This window comes from Haematobia irritans, chromosome 4 (genome assembly GCF_050003625.1).
Source record: "Haematobia irritans isolate KBUSLIRL chromosome 4, ASM5000362v1, whole genome shotgun sequence".
Lineage (NCBI taxonomy): Eukaryota > Metazoa > Arthropoda > Insecta > Diptera > Muscidae > Haematobia > Haematobia irritans.
Genome location: NC_134400.1, coordinates 200,977,264 through 201,003,456, shown reverse-complemented (window position 1 = coordinate 201,003,456; position 26,193 = coordinate 200,977,264). Strand labels below are relative to the sequence as shown.

Sequence of the window (26,193 nt, the reverse complement as noted above, 5' to 3'; positions counted from 1 at the left end):
TAATTTCGGTCCCTTGGTGGTCGCTATAACCGAATTCTACTGTATTCATTTAAAAAGTTAATTTAATTAAAATAAAAATCAATCACAAAAATGAATTAAATCAAGTTTTATTAGGGAAAACAATTTCATAGGTTCAATTAATTTCGATATTGAAACCAAAACCTGAAATTGTTGTTGCAGCTACTGTTGTCAATACTGAAGAATTGGCGCCATGTGGGACGCCATATCGGACTATTCCATTTATTACGTTCTTAAAATTTCACACTTACCTCAAATTAATAAAAATAAATAATTGGACATTTTTACAGCGATATTTGCTTTACATTTTTTTATATATGATTTTGTATGTGTGTGTAGCTAATACTAAGAGATTTTTTTATTTTATTAAAATACACATAAGTAAGCCTGTTTTTATTTTTGCTACAATAAATATTAACGATTTTTATATATATATTTAAAGGAGAGAATCGAAAAACGGAAAAAGTACATATTAACATACAACAATATTTGGTCCCTTTTTTGGTTCATTTTTTGACTTTGTTTTTTTAATTCATTATTTTGTTTTCTTCAACTCTTTAGTCTTCTTCGCCCAGCTCTTCTGGAGTATGTACAACAATTGAATGTTGTGAATTATCAGAATTATCTGGACTTATAGCATTTTGTGGTGTACGATCACCACGAACATTCAAACTGGTCTGTAACATATTGGCAATACTATCGACATCCAGAGTTTCATCGGTAGCCGAAATTTTTCGTAGAGCTGAACAAACAATACTAAGATCACCCTTCAGCTCACTAACAACAGCTGTAATTTTCTGAGCATTCGATAGAACTTCCACACTTTGGGTATAGGGATTATAACGAACTCCAAAGGGGCGTTGAATACTTTCGGCAAATGATCTGAAATGTAAGAGAAAAATTGGGGTAAGTTAATTTGTGGGTTTAGCGTTTGGCGCCATCTGAGGGATTGTATTTACAAAGGTGCTTATGTAGTTAGAAAAATACTTTTCGAAGTCAATTTAGTACTATTTCAACCAGCGTTGATAAAATTGGCACTTTTGTAGTGTTTTTGGTACTATTTCAGTAAAACAAGTACCATGGTAGCACCACGACATATTTGGTACCATTTTTAGTAATCTTTAAATTCATAAATTCAAATTTGAAATTCCGTTAAAACTGTGAGTGAATTATGATATTTTTTTAACATATAAATCTAAATCGATTTGAACCAAATTTAGCATACATAGCTAGAATTTAAGTCTACTCTCAGTGCAATTTTATTTTAAATCGGAGTGAAACTTTAAATATTTTGAATGTTAAGTCTACTCTCTTTGCAAAATTTCATGTGAATAGGAGAAAAAATTTGGCCAGAGAGAATAAAAAGACAAGAGGACGAAACTGTGAAGCGAAACTGCGTCAGTAGGTGGTAGTCTTGTGGGAAATTTCTCTAATATCATGCAGTTTTTGTTGGCGCTTCTCTCAAACATCATACAGTTTGAGTCGGTGTCACCCAGTTCAGATCTCTGCCGACTTTACGAAACGTAAAGAAAATAGGATTTAAACCCTACTTTGTAGTAACAAATGTTCTTTTTTATAAATGTTTTCATTCCATTAAATTTTTTGGCAGACAATTTGAAATTATAACTGCCGATGCCTTTATAAACAATTTATCAAAACAGCGCTTCGGCCGCAACGTCGGTAATACCAAAGCTGCAGGCATTGTGCGACATCTATACGGTTGACATTTGCTGTTTTTGTAGAAGAGAAATGTTCGTCTTCTTGTGTTTTCATTCACTCTGCGTTGGCCTTTGGCAGTGTTGCCAGTATTGGGAATTTTCCCCAAAAACGGGGATATTTTTTCGTGGATGAGGACAAAAGTTTCGAGTTGGGGACTTGGCGATTTGGTGGGGAATTTCCACAAATTTGGGGATATTAGAGGGGAATTTTCAAAACCTGTTCAGTATAATAATCAGATTAAGAATTATGGTTTATATGCATGTTTTTACTTCCCAGAAGTCGGGCGGGGCCGACTATACTATACCCTGCACCACTTTGTAGATCTAAATTTTCGATACCATATCACATCCGTCAAATGTGTTGGGGGCTATATATAAAGGTTTGTCCCAAATACATACATTTAAATAAATATCACTCGATCTGGACAGAATTTGATAGACTTCTACAAAATCTGTAGACTCGAAATTTAAGTCGGCTAATGCACTAGGGTGGAACACAATGTTACTAAAAAAATATGGGAAACGTTTAAATCTGAAGCAATTTTAAGGAAACTTCGAAAAAGTTTATTTATGATTTATCGCTCGATATATATGTATTAGAAGTTTAAAAAAAATAGAGTCATTTTTACAACTTTTCGACTAAGCAGTGGCGATTTTACAAGGAAAATGTTGGTATTTTGACCATTTTTGTCGAAATCAGAAAAACATATATATGGGAGCTAAATCTAAATCTGAACCGATGTCAACCAAATTTGGCACGCATAGCTACAATGCTAATTCTACTCCCTGTGCAAAATTTCAACTAAATCGGAGTTAAAAATTGGCCTCTGTGGTCATATGAGTGTAAATCGGGCGAAAGCTATATATGGGAGATATATCTAAATCTGAACCGATTTCAACCAAATTTGGCACGCATAGCTACAATGCTAATTCTACTCCCTGTGCAAAATTTCAACTAAATCGGAGCAAAAAATTGGCCTCTGTGGGCAAATGAGTGTAAATCGGGCGAAAGCTATATATGGGAGCTATATCTAAATCTGAACCGATTTGGCTGATATTTTGCAAGTTTTTCGAGACTGTTAAAATATTCGAATGTATGGAATTTGAGGAAGATCGGTTGATATACACGCCAATTATGACCAGATCGATGAAAAATATATATGGCAGCTATATCTAAATCTGAACCGATCGTCTTTGAGCCGAAACAGGACCCTGTACCAAATTTTAGGACAATCGGACTAAAACTGCGAACTGTACTTTGCACATAAAAATACATCAACAGACAGACAGACGGACAGACAGACAGACAGACGGACATCGCTAAATTTAATTCTAAGACGATCGGTATACTAAACGATGAGTTTCAGACTTTTCCTTCTTGGCGTTACATACAAATGCACAAACTTATTATACCCTGTACCACAGTAGTGGTGAAGGGTATAAAAATGTTATGATATTTTCCGACGCCAACGGCAGTACATTTGGGAGACACGTCGACGCAAACTTTATGATATTTTGTTGGCAGAGTCCTCTGGTGCTTCAGTTTTGCTATGGCAAGACTGCATCTTCTTCTCAAGTATCTTTGCCTCAGTGTCAGTCAGCGTTGCCACAATGAATTTTTATTTTGGACCAACATTTTTCCAAAATTGGACAAAAATTCCTATCAGCGGACCATTTTTCCAAATTAAATTAATATCATTTAAAACTTTTCCAAAATTTTACTTCGATACAAAATTTTGTCAAATTTTTATTTCTATTGATTTCTATAGAAAATTTTGTCAAAATTTTATTTCTATAGAAAACTTTGTCAAAATTTTATTTTTACAGAAAATTTTGTCAAAATTTAATTTCTATAGAAAATTTTTAAAAAAATACCAATTTGACGAAAATGGACCAAAACCAAGCAAATTTGGTGCGACCATCGAGCAAAATTTAAAAATTAATAATTTTTGGGACCAATTTAGGTCCGATCGGACCAAAATGGCAACCCTGGTGTCAGTATTGTTCTCGATCATATCCCCAAATTAGGACGCTTTCGTCCCCAAAAATCACCAATTTAAATTCAATTTCATTACAAAAATCTCCAAAACATTTTGACAATATTTTATGAAAAAAAAAAAAAATAAAGAAATAAAGAAATATGTTCTGCGGTAGAAAATTCAGTACAAATTAAAAATTTATTATCAAACTGCTTGGGGCCTGCAATAAAATAAAGATTTCGAAACACAACTCCAGGAGACCGGATTTTGGCAAATGAAAATGGGAGTTCGGTCACCCCACAAAATTCCCCACTAAATCCCCAAGTCCCCAACTCAAAATGTTCGTCCCCAATGTGGGGCAAAATCCCCAATACAGACAACGATGGTCAGTGTTGTTAATATTGGGGACCTTTTCCCACGATAACGTTGAATTCCAAAAAAATTTGGGATTTTTTCAAAATCTTTTCACTATCAACAACAGCGGATGTATAGAAATATGTGTAGAAAATATATCACCAGCTCTTACCTCATTTTCTCCTTAGCTTCCTCAAACGAGTTCGTATAATAGTAAGCATTTTGATAGGATGTTATAATGCATTCCTCCTTGCAGGTTATTTCAGGATCGAACTTTTTGATTTTCTCTTTTGTAGTAAGAGCATGTTGAAGTTCAGCCACTGAACTTAAAAGACCAGCTCCATAAACTTTGAAAGTATTATCGGGTTGATGACACAAACCAAATTCCACAGTGAAGAAGTATAACTGAAAAAAACGAAACAAAAAACCATGAAAGGAATAAAACAGCGGGAATTTTAGTAGCGGCAGTTGAAAATTTAAATACCCTACCGTAGCCAATTTTTCAATATCTGCATCGGAAGCACCCAAAGAAGCTAAACCAATTTCCTGAGAAAATTGGGCAAAACTTGAATTGGCTAAGAGAGGCATATGACCCAAAAGCTCATGGCAACAATCTCTAGAGAAAAAATGTATAGCGTTAATGGTAACAATTGAGAAAATGTATATCTAAAGGCCCAAAACAAGACGTACGACTTTGTGGCACTCTTTACACACAAAAAAATATCAATTAATTTGATTGTCAATACAATTAAAATTATGTTTAAATTTGAGCTAACAACGTAATTTGTAAATACAATTACGATTTTAGTCACTTTAGCAACCAATTTTGTTATATCAACAAACATTTTGTTATATCAACAAAAATGTTGTTGCATTTAAAATTTTTCTGTAACAACAATTTATTGTTAGCTCAAAAATTATAATATTATTTTCTGTGTAGAGGGATTCAAATAGTCCTCTATACTTACGGTTCGGGTGTATAAAATGGATCAGACGAATGCCTTATATACTGAGTGCAATGAAATACCCGAAAAGCCAAACCGGATAAAAAGTCCCTGGGTGAAAGATATCCAGCCACAGGTCTCAGCTGAAAGCCAGTTTTACGCTTCAGAAAAATGCTCACATCCTGCAATTGTGGAATATTATCTTCACGATAGCCACAATACTTAACCAATTCTGGCCAATTTTCCATATATTCGGGTACAGCATGTTTCACATATAAACGATGAAGTTCATTGAATACCGTTCCCCTAAAATAAAAGAAAATCAATTACAACGATAAGTATATATGGAAACAAAATATTGCTTAGCTTCAATCATAAACTAAAATAATAAGTTTTATTGATTGAAGTGTAATTGAAATTGCGAAAGTGATAATTTCAATCAGGGTTGGAAACAAAGGCCTGCACCGGGGATGGAAAATGCAGTACTATAGTATTTTTTTTTTTCAATACTTTTACACCCTGGTCAGTACCGTAGTACCCCCGCATATGATTTAGTACCTTTTGTGTAGATATTTTTGTGCCGATATCAGATTTATTGTACACTAGTTTTGACAAAATATTTTAATATTTTGAAAAAAGTCTTTAACAGACTTATTAAAACTACCAAAAAATATTGTTTAGCTAAAATTTTGTCAAAATTTTATTTCTGCAGAAAATTGTGCATTTTTTCTTTTGCAAAATTTTATTTCTTTAGAAAATTTTTGTCAAAATTTTATTTCTATAGAAAATTTTGTCAAAATTTTATTTCTATAGAAAATTTTGTCAAAATTTTATTTCTCTAGAAAATTTTGTCAAAATTTTATTTCTCTAGAAAATTTTGTCAAAATTTTATTTCTATAAAACATTGTGTCAAAATTTTAGTTCTATAGAAAAATTTGTCAAAATTTTAGTTCTATAGAAAAATTTGTCAAAATTTTATTTCTATAGAAAATTTTTGTAAAAATTTTATTTCTATAGAAAATTTTGTCAAAAATTTATTTCTATAGAAAATTTTGTCAAAATTTTATTTCTATAGAAAATTTTGTCAAAATTTTATTTCTATAGAAAATTTTGTCAAAATTTTATTTCTATAGAAAATTTTGTCAAAATGTCATTTCCTTAGAAAATTTTGTCAAAATTTTATTTCTATAAAACATTGTGTCAAAATTTTAGTTCTATAGAAAATTTTGTCAAAATTTTATTTCTATAAAACATTGTGTCAAAATTTTATTTCTATAAAACATTGCGTCAAAATTTTATTTCTATAAAAAAATTTGTCAAAATTTTATTTCTATAGAAAATATCTATAGAAAGTTTTGTCAAAACTTTATTTCGGTAGAAAATTTTGTCAAAATTTTATTTCTATAAAACATTGTGTCAAAATTTTATTTCTATAGAAAATTTTGTCAAAATTTTACTTTTATAGAAAATTTTGTCAAAATTGTATTTCTCTAGAAAAATTTGTCAAAACTTTATTTCGGTAGAAAATTTTGTCAAAATTTTATTTCTCTAGAAAAATTTGTCAAAATTTTATTTCTATAGAAAATTTTGTCAAAATTTTATTTCGATAGAAAATTTTGTCAAAATTTTATTCCTATAGAAAATTTTGTCAATATTTTATTTTTATAGAAAATTTTGTCAAAATGTTATTTCCTTAGAAAATTTTGTCAAAATTTTATTTCCATAGAAAATTTTGTCAAAATTTTATTTCTATAGAAAATTTTGTAAAAATTTTATTTCTATAAAACATTGTGTCAAAATTTTATTTCTATAAAAAAATTTGTCAAAATTTTATTTCTATAGAAAATTTTGTCAAAATTTTATTTTTATCGAATTTTTGTTTAAATTTTATTCAGATGAAAATTTTATTTCTATAGAATATTTAGTCAAACTTTTATTTCCATAGACTATTTAGTCAAACTTTTATTTCTGTTGAAAATTTTGTTAAATTTTATTTTTATAGAAAATTTTGTCAAAATTTTATATCTATAGAAAGTTTTGTCATAACTTTATTTCGGTAAAAAATTTTGTCAAAACTTTATTTCGGTAGAAAATTTTGTCAAAACTTTATTTCGGTAGAAAATTTTGTCAAAATTTTATTTCTATAGGAAATTTTGTCAAAATTTTATATCTATAGAAAGTTTTGTCAAAACTTTATTTCGGTAAAAAGTTTTGTCAAAACTTTATTTCGGTAAAAAATTTTGTCAAAACTTTATTTCGGTAGAAAATGTTGTCAAAACTTTATTTCGGTAGAAAATTTTGTCAAAATTTTATTTCTATAGGAAATTTTGTCAAAATTTTATATCTATATAAAACTTTGTCAAAACTTTATTTCGGTAGAAAATTTTGTCAAAATTTTATTTCTATAGAAAATTTCGTCTAAAATTTATTTTTATTTATCTACAGAAAATTTATGAAATTCCATGAATTCTACCAAGTGGATATAAAACGAAAACAAAAAACAATAAGTAAAATTGAGGAGTTGACATACAAAGTTCAGTCTAAACAATAATCTTCCAATGGAAGTTTTGTTAAAATTTAGTGAAAAGTACTTTTTCGCTCAAAAAAAAAACCTTTTTTGTACTTTCTTAAAAATTGTATTTTCCATCCCTGGCCTGCACAAGCTTATTCGAAGTAATCGATGTTTTAGTGAAGGCAATACACTCCACGAATACTCCGAATACTTCGATTAATGAATAGAACAGAAACACTGTAAAGCGATTACAGTGTCAAGCATTGCAGAGCAATCACATTCAAAAGGAATCGTTTTACAGTTTTTCAATATTTTGGTTCTGTTGTAATCGTCACGATACGAGTAAAACAACACATTTTTAGTGAAGATAGAATACTTTGCTTTAGTAAAGACGAAACTTCGTATGCGAAACGAAGTAACTATCAACCGAAAAATAAACACAATCGTCGATCAGTTGATTGGCAGAAATCAGTGAATGCAGGCTGTGAGCGGGTCTGTCCTTTTTATTTTGACAAAATTTTCCATAGAAATAAAATTTTGACAAAATTTACTATAAAAATAAAATTTTGCCAAAATTTTCTATAGAAATAAAATTTTGACAAAATTTTCTATCGAAATAAAATTTTGACAATATTTTCTATCGAAATAAAATTTTGACAAAATTTTCTATCAAAATAAAATTTTAACACAATTTTCATTCGAAATAAAATTTTGACAAAATTTTCATACGAAATAAAATTTTGACAAAATTTTCTATAGACATAAAATTTTGACAAAATTTTCTATAGAAATAAAATTTTGACAAAATTTTCTATAGAAATAAAATTTTGACAAAATTTTCTATAGAAATAAAATTTTGACAAAATTTTCTATAGAATGTTGACAAAATTTTATATAGAAATAAAATTTTGACAAAATTTTCCATAGAAATAATATTTTGACAAATTTTTCTATAGAATTAAAATTTTGACAAAATTTTCTATAGAAATAAAATTTTAACACAATTTTCTATCGAAATAAAATTTTGACAAAATTTTCTATAGAAATAAAATTTTCACAAAACTTTCTATAGAAATAAAATTTTAACAAAATTTTCTATCGAAATAAAATTGTCTATAAAAAGAAAATTTTAACAAAATTTCATCTGAAATAAAATTTTGACAAAATTTTCTATCGAAATAAAATTTTGACAAAATTTTCTATAGAAATAAAATTTTAACACAATTTTCATTCGAAATAAAATTTTGACAAAATTTTCATTCGAAATAAAATTTTGACAAAATTTTCTATAGAAATAAAATTTTGACAAAACTTTCTATCGAAATAAAATTTTGACAAAATCTTCTATCGAAATAAAATTTTCTATAAAAATAAAATTTTCTAAAGAAATAAAATTTTTACAAAAGTTTTTATAGAAATAAAATTTTGAAAAAAATGTTTATAGAAATAAAATGTTGACAACATTTTTTGTAGAAATAAAATTTTGACAAAATTTTCTATACAAATAAAATTTTGGCAAAATTTTCTATAGAAATAAAATTTTGACACAATTTTCTATCGAAATAAAATTTTGACAAAATTTTCTATAGAAATAAAATTTTCACAAAACTTTCTATAGAAATAAAATTTTCACAAAATTTTCTATCGAAATAAAATTGTCTATAAAAAGAAAATTTTAACAAAATTTTATTTCTATAGAAAGTTTTGTGAAAATTTTATTTCTATAGAAAATTTTGTCAAAATTTTATTTCGATAGAAAATTGTGTTAAAATTTTATTTCTATAGACAATTTTGTCAAAATTTTAATTCTATAGAAAAATTTGTCAAAAATTATTTCTATAGAAAATTTTGTCAAAATTTTATTTCTATAGAAAATTTTGTCAACATTCTATAGAAAATTTTGTCAAAATTTTATTTCTATAGAAAATTTTGTCAAAATTTTATGTCTATAGAAAATTTTGTCAAAATTTTATTTCGTATGAAAATTTTGTCAAAATTTTATTTCTATTTAAAATTTTGTCAAAATTTTATTTCGAATGAAAATTGTGTTAAAATTTTATTTCTATAGAAAGTTTTGTGAAAATTTTATTTCTATAGAAAATTTTGTCAAAATTTTATTTCGATAGAAAATTGTGTTAAAATTTTATTTCTATAGAAAATTTTGCCAAAATTTTATTTTTATAGAAAATTTTGTCAAAATTTTATTTCTACAAAAAATGTTGTCAACATTTTATTTCTATAAACATTTTTAAACATTTTTATAGAAATAAAATGTTGACAACATTTTTTGTAGAAATAAAATTTTGACAAAATTTTCTATAAAAATAAAATTTTGGCAAAATTTTCTATAGAAATAAAATTTTAACACAATTTTCTATCGAAATAAAATTTTGACAAAATTTTCTATAGAAATAAAATTTTCACAAAACTTTCTATAGAAATAAAATTTTGACAAAATTTTCTATCGAAATAAAATTGTCTATAAAAAGAAAATTTTAACAAAATTTCATCTGAAATAAAATTTTGACAAAATTTTCTATCGAAATAAAATTTTGAAAAAATTTTCATCTGAAATAAAAGTTTGACAAAATATGCTATAGAAATAAAATGTTGACAAAATTTTCTATAAAAATAAAATTTGACAAAATTTTCTATAAAAATAAAATTTTGACAAAATTTTCATCTGAAATAAAATTTTGACAAAATTTTCATCTGAAATAAAATTTTGACAAAATTTTCTATCGAAATAAAATTTTGACAACATTTTCTTCTGAAATAAAAGTTTGACAAAATTTTCATCTGAAATAAAATTTTCTATCGAAATAAAATTTTGAAAAAATTTTCATCTGAAATAAAAGTTTGACAAAATATGCTATAGAAATAAAATGTTGACAAAATTTTCTATAAAAATAAAATTTGACAAAATTTTCTATAAAAATAAAATTTTGACAAAATTTTCATCTGAAATAAAATTTGGACAAAATTTTCATCTGAAATAAAATTTTGACAAAATTTTCTATCGAAATAAAATTTTGACAAAATTTTCATCTGAAATAAAATTTTGACAAAATATGCTATAGGAATAGAATTTTGACAAAATTTTCATCTGAAATAAAAGTTTGACAAAATTTTCATCTGAAATAAAATTTTGACAAATTTTCATCTGAAATAAAAGTTTGACAAAATATGCTATAGAAATAAAATGTTGTCAAAATTTTCTATAGAAATAAAATGATTGCACAAAGATTTATTTCGGTAAAAGCCGACTATCAAAAACCTTTTTTTGGAAGGTTCAAGTGTGGTTCGCTTTGGCTTTAGTGAACTACCAGAATTTATTATGATAATAGGTTGATAGTTTTGCTGCAAGTAGAGGATGCTGGTGAGGAATGTGGTAATTCCGATACGTGCGTCCATCCAACCATCTTGCCGTCTATAGGGCTTTGCCCAAATAAATTTAACAAACATTCTTTTCCTCTATTTGTCAAGCTACACTTGTAGTTTAGTCAATACATGGTTTTAAGCTGAAATCAAAAACAACAATAATGATTGAAGAATAAACCAATAATAACAAAACAACACGAATGAAATAACATTTTGACAAAATTTTCTATAGAAATCAAATTTTGACAAAATTTTCTATAGAAATAAAATTTTGGTAAAATTTTCTATAGGAATAAAATTTTGGCAACATTTTCTGTAGAAATAAATTTTTAACAAAATTTTCTGAAGAAGAATAAATTTTTTCAAAATAATATATGTGTGTTAGTTTTTGGTAAGATTTTCTCCAAATATTGGTAGATTATTTTTTTTTTCAAGTTTCGAACGTAACTGTAATGGTTCGCAATACCTTAGTACGCGATCGATAACTTCTTATCTAGAAAGTGTTCGTGTGGAACATTCTTGAAATTAAATAAAATCGTGTTTTTGACTATGACTTTTACAAAATCGAGATTTTCTTCCCGCATGAACTTGTCTGTTTTGTAAAAGACTATTAACAAATAAGTTTGTTAAAGACTTTTTCAAAATATTAAAATATTTTGTCAAAACTATTGTACCATAAATATGATATCGGCTCAAAAATGTCTACACAAAAGATACTAAATCAATGGCGGGGGTACTACAGTACTGATCAGAGTGAAAGAATATTGATATAGTACAGCATTTTCCACACCTGATATCATTTAGAGAAGCCTATTAAATAATTAATTATTTTAATAGAATATTTAATTAATTCCATTAAAATTTAATTGATTTAATTAATGTATGTGCTTAATTTTTCTTTTAATTAAAAATTAATTCAATTAAATATTTAATTGATTTAATTAATGTAGTTGCTCCAATTTTTCTTTCAATTAAATATTAATTCAATTAAATATTTAATTGATTTAATTAATGTATTTGCTTCAATTTTCTTTCAATTAAAAAAATTAATCAATTCAATTGAAAATTTAATTAATTAAATATTTAATTGATTTAATTAATGTATGTGCTTAAATTTTCTTTCAATTAAAAAAATTAAACAATTCAAATAAAAAAATAATTCATTAATTATTTAATTGATTCAATTAATGTATGTCCTTTATTTTCCTTTTAATTAAAAATTAATTAAATTAATTTATATATCACATTAATATTTTTTCTATAAAAATTTTAATAGAAAAACTATCGCTGATATTTGTTGTTTTTTTTTATTATTGGTTTGGTCAAAACTTACCAAGTTTTTATCTCTTCTGGAGTATATTGAACTCGTGGTATAGGATTTCCACTTGCAAAAAAGTGTTAGTTAATAGGGTTTCTCGTTAGAGTATCAAGGACATAACAAACTTACTGCTTAAAATTCATTGCAATTGAATAGAATTTTTCTCGTCGTTTACGATAGACAGGGTCCTTAAATCCAGGATGATCAGCGTCCAACTCTGAACCATACATTAGGACATTTTGGGCTTTATCCAAGTCAGAAATTTTTCGCGGAAACCATACCATATCACCAAAATCTATAAGGATAATATATAGAAATGAATAGATCACAGAGTTTCCAACAAAATTGGAAATAACCAAACAGGCTTGTTAATAAAAACAAATATTTTCTAATTCAATCATGAATTAATTGATATATTTTTTTTTAATAATTTTGTCTTCATTTACGAAATTAATAGATTAAATTAGTATTTGTTTTGAAAATTCCTCAAGCATTGAAATGATAGTTTCAATCACCAACGTCAGTTGAGAAAATAATTCATCCCAATAACAAATGTTATTAAATTAGTTTTTGTTTTAATTAACAATCGAAATTTTCTCTGAAAATAAAATGTAGCTGAAAAATTTGCTTGAAATAAAATTTGGATGATTTTTTTATATAGAAATAAAATCGTCAAAAATTTTAGCAGAAATTAAATTTCGTCGAAATATCCTATAGAATGATGAAATGACATCAAAATATTCTAAAGAAATAATTTCGACAAAATTAATTTTATATTGTGACAATGTGATCATATTTTCAATTTAATAGAAAATCAAAAATGCCTTGAAAATGTCGACAATCATCGACGAAACGCCGGGAAATATGTATAAATTGTTTTTATTTACATAAATGCGATAGGCCGTATTAGCTAAAAAAAAAATAAAAGCTCGTCGAAATTTTCGAGATAAATAAAATTTTGTTGACATTTTCTAAATAAAAAACAAGTAAGGAAAGTCTAAAGTCGGGCGGGGCCGACTATATTATACCCTGCACCACTTTGTAGATTTAAATTTTCGATATCATATCACATCTGCCAAATGTGTTGGGGGCTGTATATAAAGGTTTGTCCCAAATAGATACATTTAAATATCACTCGATCTGGACAGAATTTAGTAGACTTCTACAAAATCTATAGACTCAAAATTTAAGTCGGCTAATGCACTAGGGTGGAACACAATGTTCGTAAAAAAATATGGGAAACATTTAAATCTGAAGCAATTTTAAGGAAACTTCGCAAAAGTTTATTTATGATTTATCGCTCGATATATATGTATTAGAAGTTTATGAAAATTAGACTCATTTTTACAACTTTTCGACTAAGCAGTGGCGATTTTACAAGGAAAATTTTGGTATTTTGACCATTTTTGTCGAAATCAGAAAAAAAATATATATGGGAGCTATATGTAAATCTCAACCGTTTTCAACCAAATTTGGCACGCGTAGCTAAAAATTTCAACTAAATCGGAGTTAAAATTTGGCATCTGTGGTCATATGAGTGTAAATCGGGCGAAAGCTATATATGGGAGATATATCTAAATCTTAACCGATTTCAACCAAATTTGGCACGCATAGCTACAATGCTAATCCTACTCCCTGTGTAAAATTTCAACTAAATCGGAGCAAAAAATTGGCCTCTGTGGTCATATGAGTGTACATCGGGCGAAAGCTATATATGGGAGCTATATCTAAATCTGAACCGATTTTAACCAAATTTGGCACACATAGCTACAATGCTAATTCTACTCCCTGTGCAAAATTTCAATTAAATCGGAGTAAACGATTGACCACTGTGGACATATGAGTGTAAATCGGGCGAACGATATATATGGGAGCTATATCTAAATCTGAACCGATTTCAGTTAAATTTGGCACACATGACTATACTACCAATTGTACTCCTTGTGCAAAATTTCAAGATAATCGGGATAAAACTCTGGCTTCTAGGTCGATATAAGTGCATATCGGGCGAAAGATATATATGGAAGCTATATCTAAATCTGAATCGATTTCAACCAAATTTGGAACGCATAGCTACAATGCTGAATATACTCCTTGTGCAAATTTTCAACCAAATTGGGCCAAAACTCTGGCTTTTAGGACCATATTAGTCCATATCGGGCGAAAGATATATATGGGAGCTATATCTAAATCTGAACCGATTTCAATCAAATTTTGCACACTTGACTATACTACTAATTGTACTCCTAGTGCAAAATTTCAACCAAATTCAGCCAAAAATCTGGCTTCTGGGGCCATATAAGTCCATATCGGGCGAAAGATATATATGGGAGCTATATCTAAATCTGAACCGATTTCAATCAAAGTTTGCACACTTGACTATACGACTAAGTGTTATGTTTGTACAAAATTTCAAGCAAATCGGTATAAAACTCTGGTTGCTGGGTCCATATTAGTGCATATCGGGCGAAAGATATATATGGGAGCTATATCTAAATTTGAACCGATTTCTTCCAAAATCAATAGGGTTCTATTCTGACCCAAATTAGGAACATATGCCAAATTTGAAGGCGTTTGGACTTAAATTGCGACCTAGACTTTGATCACAAAAATGTGTTCACAGACAGACGGACGGACAGACGGACATCGCTATATCGACTCAAGAGCCCACCTTGAGCATTTTTGCCAAAGACACCATGTGTCTATCTCGTCTCCTTCTGGATGTTGCAAACATATGCACTAACTTATAATACCCTGTTCCATAGTGTGGCGCAGGGTATAAAAATTTGCTTCAAATAAAATTTGGATGATTTTTTCTATAGAAATGAAATCATCAAAAATTTTAGCAGAAGTTAAATGTCGTCGAAATATCCTATAGAATGATGAAATGACATCAAAATATTCTAAAGAAATAATTTCGACAAAATTAATTTTATATTGTGATAATGTGATTTTCAACCAAATTTGGCACGCATAGCTACAATGCTAATTCTACTCCCTGTGCAAAATTTCAATTAAATCGGAGTAAAAGATTGGCCACTGTGATCATATGAGTGTAAATTGGGTGAACGATATACATGGGAGCTATATCTAAATCTGAACCGATTTCAATAAAATTTGGCAGACTTGACTACAGTACTAATTGTTCTTCTTGTGCAAAATTTTAAGCAAATTAGGGTAAAACTCTGGCTTCTGGGGCCATATAAGTCCATATCGGGCGAAATATATATGGGAGCTATATCTAAATCTAAACCGATTTCTTCCAAAATCAATAGGGATCTATTCTGAGCCAAAACACATACTTGTGCCAAATTTGAAGTCGATTGGACTAAAACTGCGACCTAGACTTTGATTACAAAAATGTGTTCACGGATAGACGGACATCGCTATATCGACTCAAGAGCCCACCCTGAGCATTTTTGCCAAAGACACCATGTGTCTATCTCGTCTCCTTCTGGATGTTGCAAACATATGCACTAACTTATAATACCCTCCATAGTGTGGCGCAGGGTATAAAAATTTGCTTGAAATAAAATTTGGATGATTTTTTCTATAGAAATGAAATCATCAAAAATTTTAGCAGAAGTTAAATGTCGTCGAAATATCCTATAGAATGATGAAATGACATCAAAATATTCTAAAGAAATAGTTTCGACAAAATTAATTTTATATTGTGACAATGTGATGACATTTTCAATTTAATAGAAAATAAAAAATACCATCAAAATGTACATCAAATATTTAATTTCGCCAAATTTTCTTGGTCAAGCTAAAGGGTGATACGGTCAAAATTTGGTCAAGGGAAAACGCGTGTAAATCGGTGAAATCGTTTATTTAAAAAATCAAATTAAATTTCTTTTTCAAGTTCAATTAGTATAAAATTCAGGAAAAATATTCAGTTAGGCTATCGCTTTTCCAAATCCGAATTGCCGGGCCTCACGCTTGACACCTGCCATCAGATTTTGTACAGCCATCTTGTCCACCTTCTTCGCCGCAGAAAGCCAGTTTGCCTTGAACTGCTGCTCGTCCTTAGCAGTTTTTTTGGTCTTCTTTAGGTTCCGCTTGACAATAGCCCAGTATTTCTCAATTGGGCAGAGCTCTGGCGTGTTGGGAGGGTTCTTGTCCTTGGGAACCACCTGCACGTTGTTGGCGGCGTACCAGTCCATGGCCTTTTTACCGTAATGGCAAGATGCCAAATCCTGCCAGAACAGTACGGAACAACCGTGTTTCTTCAGGAAAGGCAGCAGACGTTTATTCAAACACTCTTTCACGTAAATTTCTTGGTTGACAGTCCCGGAAGCTATGAAAATGCTGCTTTTCAAGCCACAGGTACAGATGGCTTGCCAAACCAGATATTTCTTTGCAAACTTTGACAGTTTTATGTGCTTGGAAATATCTGCTACCTTTCCCCTTCCTTTTGCCGTATAAAACTCCTGTCCCGGAAGCTGCTTGTAATCGGCTTTGACGTAGGTTTCGTCGTCCATTACTACGCAGTCAAACATCGTCAGCATCGTCGTGTACAGCCTCCGGGATCGCGCTTTGGCCGTCGTATTTTGTTTATCATCGCGATTTGGAGTCACTACCTTCTTGTAAGTCGATAGTCCGGCTCGTTTTTTGGCTCGATGCACGGTTGTAAACGATACACCCAGCTTATTTGCGGCATCTCGGAGAGAGAGGTTAGGGTTTCGCTTGAAACTACTGGCAACTCTCTTTGTCGTCTCAGCGGCTTCCGGTTTTCGATTTCCCCCCGATCCAGACTTCCTGGCTGTCGACAAACGTTCCCCAAACACTTTAATTACATTTGTAACGGTTGATTTGGCAACTTTTGGCGATTTTGCCAGCTTTGCGTGCGAGTAGCTCGGATTTTCGCGATGCGCGAACAAAATTTTCTTCTTGCTTGGACGGCATTTTGACAAAATCAAAATAGGAGCAACATTCTACACACACACACACCTTCAAAATGAGGGGTGTTTAGGTTTTTTAAATGCAAAATTGAAAGAAATACGTCAAGTTTATATTGACCAAATTTTGACCGTATCACCCTTTACTCTTGTCAATGCATGAAAGTTCTAATGGAAATAAAATTACGTCTAAATTCTCTACACTAATCATTTCGACGAAATTTCCTATAGAAATAAAATTTCATATAATTTTCTACATTTCTATTGAAAACATTTTGGTGATTTTTTTTGTATGTGAATGAAAATTTTATTAGACACAATTTTTTTAATATTTTATGGTCAATATTCAAATATGGTCAATATTCAATATTAAATTTTCCATAATTTTCATGAAATCTAACTTAAATATTTTTATTTAACTTCTCTGATGCCTCTACTTACCAAAGCTGGAACAAGCCGATAATGATGGAGCCCTGACTAAAGCATTCTTATCTACCGAAGTAAAATTCACTGAGTGAACTTCCCGATTCAACATCTGCAGAACCTGGTCCAAACGTTTGGGGTCACATTCAACATCAACCACGACATCAGCCTAAAAATTAAGATAAACAAAAAAAAATATTTCGTCAACATTTTCTATGAACGAAAAAATGTTGTTGAAAATGTTCTTTTCTTTTCGTCAAAATTTTCATAAGAAAAACTTTTATTGAAATTTTAAATTCAGTATTTTATGTACACAGAAAAAAAAAATTCATGAACATTTTTCCAATTAAAAAATTTCGATTGTTGAAATTTTGAAATTTCCTATCGAAAAAAAATTCACACATAAATAAAATTTAATTGGAAACAAATACATATATAAATAAAAATTTAATTAAAAATAAAAATAAATTTAATTGTTGAATAACAATTTTTTTAATTGAAACAAAAATTAATAGTATCAATTAATTTTTTTATAGAATTTCTTGGAAATTTTCTATGGAAATATAGTTTTGTTGAATCTTTCTTCATATATGTATAAATATTAATCAAAATTTCCTACAAATAATAAAATTTTTATAGAAACAAAATTTCATAGAGTATTTCCATAAAAATTTCAATTTCTTCGAAATTTTCTATAGAATTAAGATCTTGTTGAAATTTTCTATGGAAATAAAATTTCATTGAAATTTTCTATAGAAACAAAATTTATTGGACAGTTTCCATGAAAATAAAATTTTGCTGAAATTTTCTCTAGAAGTAAAATTTTTTTTCGAATTTTTTCTTTAAAATTAAAATTTCGTCGAGTATTTCCTATAAAAAAAATTCCATAAAAATTCAATTTCTTCAAAATTTTCTATGGAAATAAAATTTCATTGAAATTTTCTATAGAAACAAAATTTATTTGACATTTTCCATGGAAATAAAATTTTGTTGAAATTTTCTCTTGAAGTAAAATTTTTTCGAATTTTTTCTTTAAAAATAAAATTTCGTCGAGTATTTCCTATAAAAAAAATTCGTTGAATTTTTCTAAATTGTTTTCTCAATTAGTCACAAATGCTAGATAGTTGTCAAAATGTTCTATAGAAATAAAATTTGGTTGGTTTGATTCTATCGAAATAGAAGTTCGTTTAAGTTTTATATGAAAATAAAATTTTGTCAATATTTTTTAACGAAATAAATTTTTGTTGAATTTTTCTGTGGACATAGAATTTCGTAAAAATTTTCTATGGAAATAAAATTTTGCTGAAATTTTCTCTAGAAGTAAAATTTTTTTTCGAATTTTTTCTTTAAAATTAAAATTTTGTCGAGTATTTCCTATAAAAAAAATTCCATAAAATTCCATAAAAATTCAATTTCTTCAAAATTTTCTATGGAAATAAAATTTCATAGAAATTTTCTATAGAAACAAAATTTATTTGACATTTTCCATGGAAATAAAATTTTGTTGAAATTTTCTCTTGAAGTAAAATTTTTTCGAATTTTTTCTTTAAAAATAAAATTTCGTCGAAAAAAATTCGTTGAATTTTTCTACATTGTTTTCTCAATTAGTCACAAATGCTAGATAGTTGTGAAAATGTTCTATAGAAATAAAATTTGGTTGGTTTGATTCTATCGAAATAGAAGTTCGTTTAAGTTTTATATGAAAATAAAATTTTGTCAATATTTTTTAACGAAATAAATTTTTGTTGAATTTTTCTGTGGACATAAAATTTCGTAAAAATTTTCTATGGAAATAAAATTTTGTTGAAATTTTCTCTAGAAGTAAAATTTGTTTCGAATTTTTTCTTTAAAAATAAAATTTCGTCGAGTATTTCCTATAAAAAAAATTCCATAAAAATTCAATTTCTTCAAAATTTTCTATGGAAATAAAATTTCATTGAAATTTTCTATAGAAACAAAATTTATTTGACATTTTCCATGGAAATAAAATTTTGTTGAAATTTTCTCTTGAAGTAAAATTTTTTCGAATTTTTTCTTTAAAAATAAAATTTCGTCGAGTATTTCCTATAAAAAAAATTCGTTGAATTTTTCTACATTGTTTTCTCAATTAGTCACAAATGCTAGATAGTTGTCAAAATGTTCTATAGAAATAAAATTTTGTTGGTTTGATTCTAGCGAAATAGAAGTTCGTTTAAGTTTTATATGAAAATAAAATTTTGTCAATATTTTTTAACGAAATAAATTTTTGTTGAATTTTTCTGTGGACATAAAATTTCGTAAAAATTTTCTATGGAAATAAAATTTTGTTGAAATTTTCTACAGAAATAACATTTTGTGGAATTTTTCTAGAAATTTAAAATTTTGTCCAAATTTTCTACAGAAATAAAATTTTGTCCAAATTTCCTACAGAAATAAAATTTCGTAAAAATTTCCTACAGAAATAAACTTTCGTCAGTATTTTTTATAGAAATAACATTTTTTTCCAAAGTTACTACAGAGATACCAATTGCTTCCAAAATGTCTGTAAAAATTAAAATTTCATAAAAAGTCAATCGCAAGATTTCAATCCTCTTCAAACTATGATTATTTTGGAATTTTGTTGAAAACAAAAAAAAATCATCTAAATTTTCTATAGAAATATAATTTTGCTGAAATTTTCTACAAGTATAAATAAATAATAAAATTCAACGAAACTTCTGATAGAAACAAATTTCTATAGAAAGAAATTATCATCAAAATTTTCCTTGGAAATACAATTTTGTTGAAAATTTTCATGGAAACAAAATTTAATTGATGTTTTCTATAGAAATAAGAAATACAATTTCGTTGGAATTTTCGGAGGGAAATAATAAAATGTAGAAGCTTTCTATACTTTATATAAAAATAAAATTTCTTCAAAATTTTGGAAATAAAATATCGTCGAGTATTTTCTATAGAAATGAAATTTCATCAAAATTTCTTAAAGATATAAAATTTGGTCGAAATTAAAAAAAAATACTTCAAAAAATTGTGAGTTTTTCTATGCAATTTCATTGAGATTTTCTACATAAATAGAATTTTGTTGAATTTTTCTATATTGGTCACATATGCCAGATAGTTGTAAAAATGTTCTACACAAAAAAAGTTGCTTAAAATTTTCTATTGAATCATTTTTTTTTCAATTTTATATGAAAATTAAATTTCTTCAAAATTTTGTAAAGAAATAAATTTTTGTTGAGTTTTTCTATGGAAATAACATTTATTTGAATTTTCTACAGAAATAGAATTTTAATGAATTTTTCTACAAATATGAAATTTCCTTCAAAATTTCCGACAGAAACACAATTTCGTAATAATTTCAAATAAATTTCGATTAAAATTTTGTTGAAATTTCCTATCGAAAAAAATTCACATATAAATAAAATTTCTTCAAAAGCTACTATAGATAAACAATTCCTTCCAAAATATCTATAACAATTAAATTTCGACGAAACTTGCTATAGAAAAAAATTGTGGAAATTTTCAGAAATAAAATTTCGTCGAAATTCACTTTTGAAAAAAGTTTCGTCGCTTTAGTAATTTCGTAGAAATTCACTATAGAAACAAAATTTCGTCGCCTAAAAAATAAAGCTTAGTCGAAATGACAAAAGGAAAAAAACGCAAAAAAATAAAATTTCTTCGAAATTTTCCATAAAAATTAAGATTTCGTCGAAATTTTCTATGGAAATAAAATGTCGTTGAAATTTTTATAGATAATAAAATTTTAAATAGGAATAATAAGAATAAAAAAATTCATCGAAATTAACTTTTGAAACAAAATTTCGTCGCTTGAGTAATTTTGTCGAAATTCACTGTAGAAACCAAATTTCGTCGCTTTAAAAATAAAACTTAGTCGAAATGACAAAAGCAAAAAAAAAATTGCTACAAAATAAAATTACTTTGAATTTTTCTATAGAATTTATATTTCGTCGAAATTTTCCATGGACATAAAATTTATGTATAAATATCAGTCAAAATTTCCTACAAATAAAAATAATAAAATTTTTATAGAAACAAAATTTCATAGAGTATTTCCATAAAAATTTCAATTTCTTCGAAATTTTCTATAGAATTAATATCTTGTTGAAATTTTCTACGGAAATAAAATTTCATTGAAATTTTCTATAGAAACAAAATTTATTTGACATTTTCCATAGAAATAAAATTTTGTTGAAATTTTCTCTAGATGTAAAATTTTTTCGAATTTTTGCTTTAAAAATAAAATTTCGTCGAGTATTTCCTATAAAAAAAAATTCGTTGAATTTTTCTACATTGTTTTCTCAATTAGTCACAAATGCCAGATCATTATCAAAATGTTCTATAGAAATAAAATGTGGTTGGTTTGATTCTATCGAAATAGAAGTTCGTTTAAGTTTTATATGAAAATAAAATTTTGTCAATATTTTTTAACGAAATAAATTTTTGTTGAATTCTTCTGTGGACATAAAATTTCGTAAAAATTTTCTATGGAAATAAAATTTTGTTGAAATTTTCTACAGAAATAAAATTTTGTGGAATTTTTCTAGAAATTTAAAATGTTGTCCAAATTTCCTACAGAAATAAAATTTCGTAAAAATTTCCTACAGAAATAAAATTTCGTCAGTATTTTTTTATAGAAATAAATTTTTTTCCGAAGTTACTACAGAGATACCAATTGCTTCCAAAATGTCTTTAACAATTAAAATTTCATGAAAAGTCAATCGCAAGATTTCAATTCACTGTAGAAACCAGATTTCGTCGCTTTACAAATAAAACTTAGTCGAAATGACAAAAGCAAAAAAATTACTAAAAAAATAAAATAACTTTGAATTTTTCTGTAGAATTTATATTTCGTCGAAATTTTCCATGGACATAAAATTTTGTTGACATTTATTTAAAATAAATTTTAAATTTCATTTAAATGAAAAATTTCTGTGCATATAAAATTTCGTTGAAAATTTCAATAGAAATACCATTTCGATTTCGGTTTCTTTAGAAATAATATTTCGTCGAAATTTTCTTTGGAAATAAAATTTTGTTGACATTTTCAATAGAAACAAAATTATCTTGAAATTTTCTGTAGTTAGTTGGTTTGATTCTATCGAAATAGAAGTTCGTTTAAGTTTTATATGAAAATAAAATTTTGTCAATATTTTTTAACGAAATAAATTTTTGTTGAATTTTTCTGTAACATAAAATTTCGTCAAAATTTTCTATGGAAATAAAATTTTGTTGAAATTTTCTACAGAAATAAAATTTTGTGGAATTTTTCTAGAAATTTAAAATTTTGTCCAAATTTCCTACAGAAATAAAATTTCGTCAGTATTTTTTATAGAAATAAAATTGGTTCCAAAGTTACTACAGAGATACAAATTGCTTCCAAAATGTCTGTAACAATTAAAATTTCATGAAAAGTTTTTATTTCGTCGAAATTTTCCATGGACATAAAATTTTGTTGACATTTATTTAAAATAAATTTTAAATTTCATTTAAAATAAAATTTTCCGTGCATATAAAATTTCGTTGAAAATTTCAATAGAAATACCATTTCGATTTCGGTTTCTTTAGAAATAATATTTCGTCGAAATTTTCTTTGGAAATAAAATTTTGTTGACATTTTCAATAGAAACAAAATTATCGTGAAATTTTCTGTAGAAATGAAATTTTGTAGAAATGTTCAATAGATAATAAAGTTCTTATAAGATTCAATAGAAATAAAATTTCGTCCAGTATTTTCTATAGAAATAAAATTTGGTCCAAATTCTTTTTAGAAACAAAATTTGGTCCAAATTCTTTTTAGAAACAAAAAATTTCTGAAATTTTATTTAAAAAAATGTAATAAAATTTTGTTGAAATTTTCTACAGAAATAAAATTTTGTGGAATTTTTCTAGAAATTTAAAATTTTGTCCAAATTTCCTACAGAAATAAAATTTCATAAAAATTTCCTACAGAAATAAAATTTCGTCACTATTTTTTTATATAAATAAAAATTTTTTCCAAAGTTACTACAGAGATACCAATTGCTTCCAAAATGTCTGTAACAATTAAAATTTCATGAAAAGTCAATCGCAAGATTTCGTCGCTTTAAAAATAAAACTTAGTCGAAATGACAAAAGCAAAAAAAAAATTGCTACAAAATAAAATTACTTTGAATTTTTCTATAGAATTTTTATTTCGTCGAAATTTTCCATGGACATAAAATTTTGTTGACATTTATTTAAAATAAATTTTAAATTTCATTTAAAATAAAAATTTCTGTGCATATAAAATTTCGTTGAAAATTTCAATAGAAATACTATTTCGATTTCTTTAGAAATAATATTTCGTCGAAATTTTCTTTGGAAATAAAATTTTGTTGACATTTTCAATAAAAACAAAATTATCTTGAAATTTTCTGTAGAAATAAAATTTTGTAGACATGTTCAATAGATAATACAGTTCTTATATGATTCAATAGAAATAAAATATCGTCCAGTATGTTCTATAGAAATAAAATTTGGTCCAAATTCTTTTTAGAAACAAAAAATTTCTGAAATTTTATTCAAAAAAAAAAAATGTCGTTATAGACCATCGAAATAAAATTTTGTCGAAAATTTGTACGCAAATAAAATTTCATCGAACTTTGTTTGTAAAAATAAAATTTTGTACGGAAATAAAATATTATCCATATTTTGATTAGAAATAAAATTTCGATGCCACTTTCTACGACGAAAATTTATATAGAAATAAAAGTTGGTGATATTTCCTATAGACATAAAATTTAGATGATGAGGCTTATTAGGAAAATTAAATTTCTTGTTCAAGTTTCAAAGCAATTTTCTATGAAAATTTTGATTAAAACTGAGTTCTCGTCCACATTTTCTGTACTCTTAAAAATCCTCAAAATTCTCTTGAAACCTCAAATTGTAATAATTTTTTTTTTGTTTTTGTAAAAAAAAATTTAACAACTCACCTGGTTTGTGGCATTCTCCAATGGTGATAATTCCAAATGTAGCACATTTATACCCAATTCTTGGAAGACCTGTAAAGCCCTAGCCAAATTTCCAACTTGATTTTTAAGGGTAAATATAATGGATACTCTATCGCCAGGAGAACATGGAGCCTGAGATGAACCATCGTTAGTCATCGAGTTAAGCTTGTTGTTGACTTGATTTAAACCAGAACTCTCCTGGGAAGGAGGCAACAAGACAACAATATTACTACGATCCAAGTCCTTGTTTGTTTTATTAGCACTCTGTAAGTTCTTAGATGCACTTACAACACTATCAGAGGAACCCGTGAGATCTTTATTGCTACGGCGGCCATGCAATGGACTACCTTGTTTGACAGCCCATTCTTGTTCACCACTGCGATAGAGCCATAGGCCCAATAAACTTTTACCCGAGGCACTCATTTCAATGGATTTCTTATCAATTCACTTTCACAATTTCTGTGTTATCCATGAAACTCCGAGAGGTCCGCCCGTCGACCAATATCAAAGCGTTCGCGACGATTTTCCAACGAAAACTGAAAGAATCCTGTGAAGCCTTTTCGGCTTTTATATCTTAGCAAAACACCAATACAAGCAAACTCCCCCCGATGCCATCTCAAATTCATTGGCATGGATACACAGACACATTGACATACATTCATACATATTCATTGGTCGTAGATAGTTACAGTAGCTGTATAAAGGAAGCAAGGATATATCGATGTTTTTCTGTGTGTTTGTGTGTGCGTGTTGTGAGCAAGGATGAATTTTATTTTTCAAAGATTTTCATCAAATAAAGTTGCCTTTCCACCACTTGTTGCAAGTTCAAGTCATGATTACTTTCATTCATTCATGAACCTTATCCTGTATCCTTTGTTATCTCTATGACTTGAAATGTTTGCAAGTTTTGTTTGAGCTGAAACTTTGATTGCGACCAACTTATTCCATTGGGGACACTAATGGGTAAGAGGATAATTTTAAAATATTAAATTAAAACAAACTGAATTGAATTGAAACATATAATCAAAAAAAGAGTAAAATCATGACTGCCATAGAATTCGTGCCAAAAATGATAGATTTTTTACTGTTTGGTAGATTGGTCGATTTCTTGACGTTTAGGTAGATTTTGCAAAATATTACTCCTCACAAATTTCATGTAGAAATACAATTTTGACAAATTTTCTATAGAAATAAAATTTTTACAAATTTTCTATAGAAATAAGATTTTTACAAAATTCTATAGAAATAAACATTTTAACAAAATTTTTTATAGAAATAAAATTTTTACAAGATTCTTCATAGGAATAAAATTTTGACAAAATTTTCTATAAAAATAAAATTCTGGCAAAATTTTCTATAAAAATAAAATTCTGACAAGCCTACTTTTCCTCTGTTGGTTAAGCTACACTTGTAGTTTAGTCAATGCATGGCTTTAAGCTGAGATCAAAAAAACAACAATAACGATTGAAGAGAAGCCAACAATAACAAACAAAACGAATGAAATAAAATTCCGACAAAATTTTCTATAGAAATAAAATTCCGACAAAATTTTCTATAGAAATAAAATTTTGACAAAATTTTCTATAGAAATAAAATTTTGACAAAGTTTTCTATAGAAATAAAATTTTGACAAAGTTTTCTATAGAAATAAAACTTTGACAAAATTTTCTATAGACA

General features: G+C 27.1%; 1 protein-coding gene across 1 annotated transcript; it reads right to left on the bottom strand.

Moving 5' to 3' along the window:
• Nucleotides 1-432: 432 nt before the first annotated feature.
• Nucleotides 433-25,037, bottom strand: Trhn (tryptophan hydroxylase). The gene is made up of 9 exons (XM_075307320.1): nucleotides 24,805-25,037; nucleotides 24,499-24,714; nucleotides 17,567-17,717; nucleotides 12,354-12,519; nucleotides 12,240-12,290; nucleotides 5,038-5,319; nucleotides 4,559-4,685; nucleotides 4,242-4,474; nucleotides 433-900 (listed from the first exon to the last, which is right to left on the bottom strand). Exons 1-9 carry the CDS (start codon nucleotides 24,937-24,939, stop codon nucleotides 576-578), a joined length of 1,686 nt encoding a protein of 561 aa, XP_075163435.1. The 5' UTR covers nucleotides 24,940-25,037; the 3' UTR covers nucleotides 433-575.
• Nucleotides 25,038-26,193: the final 1,156 nt, after the last annotated feature.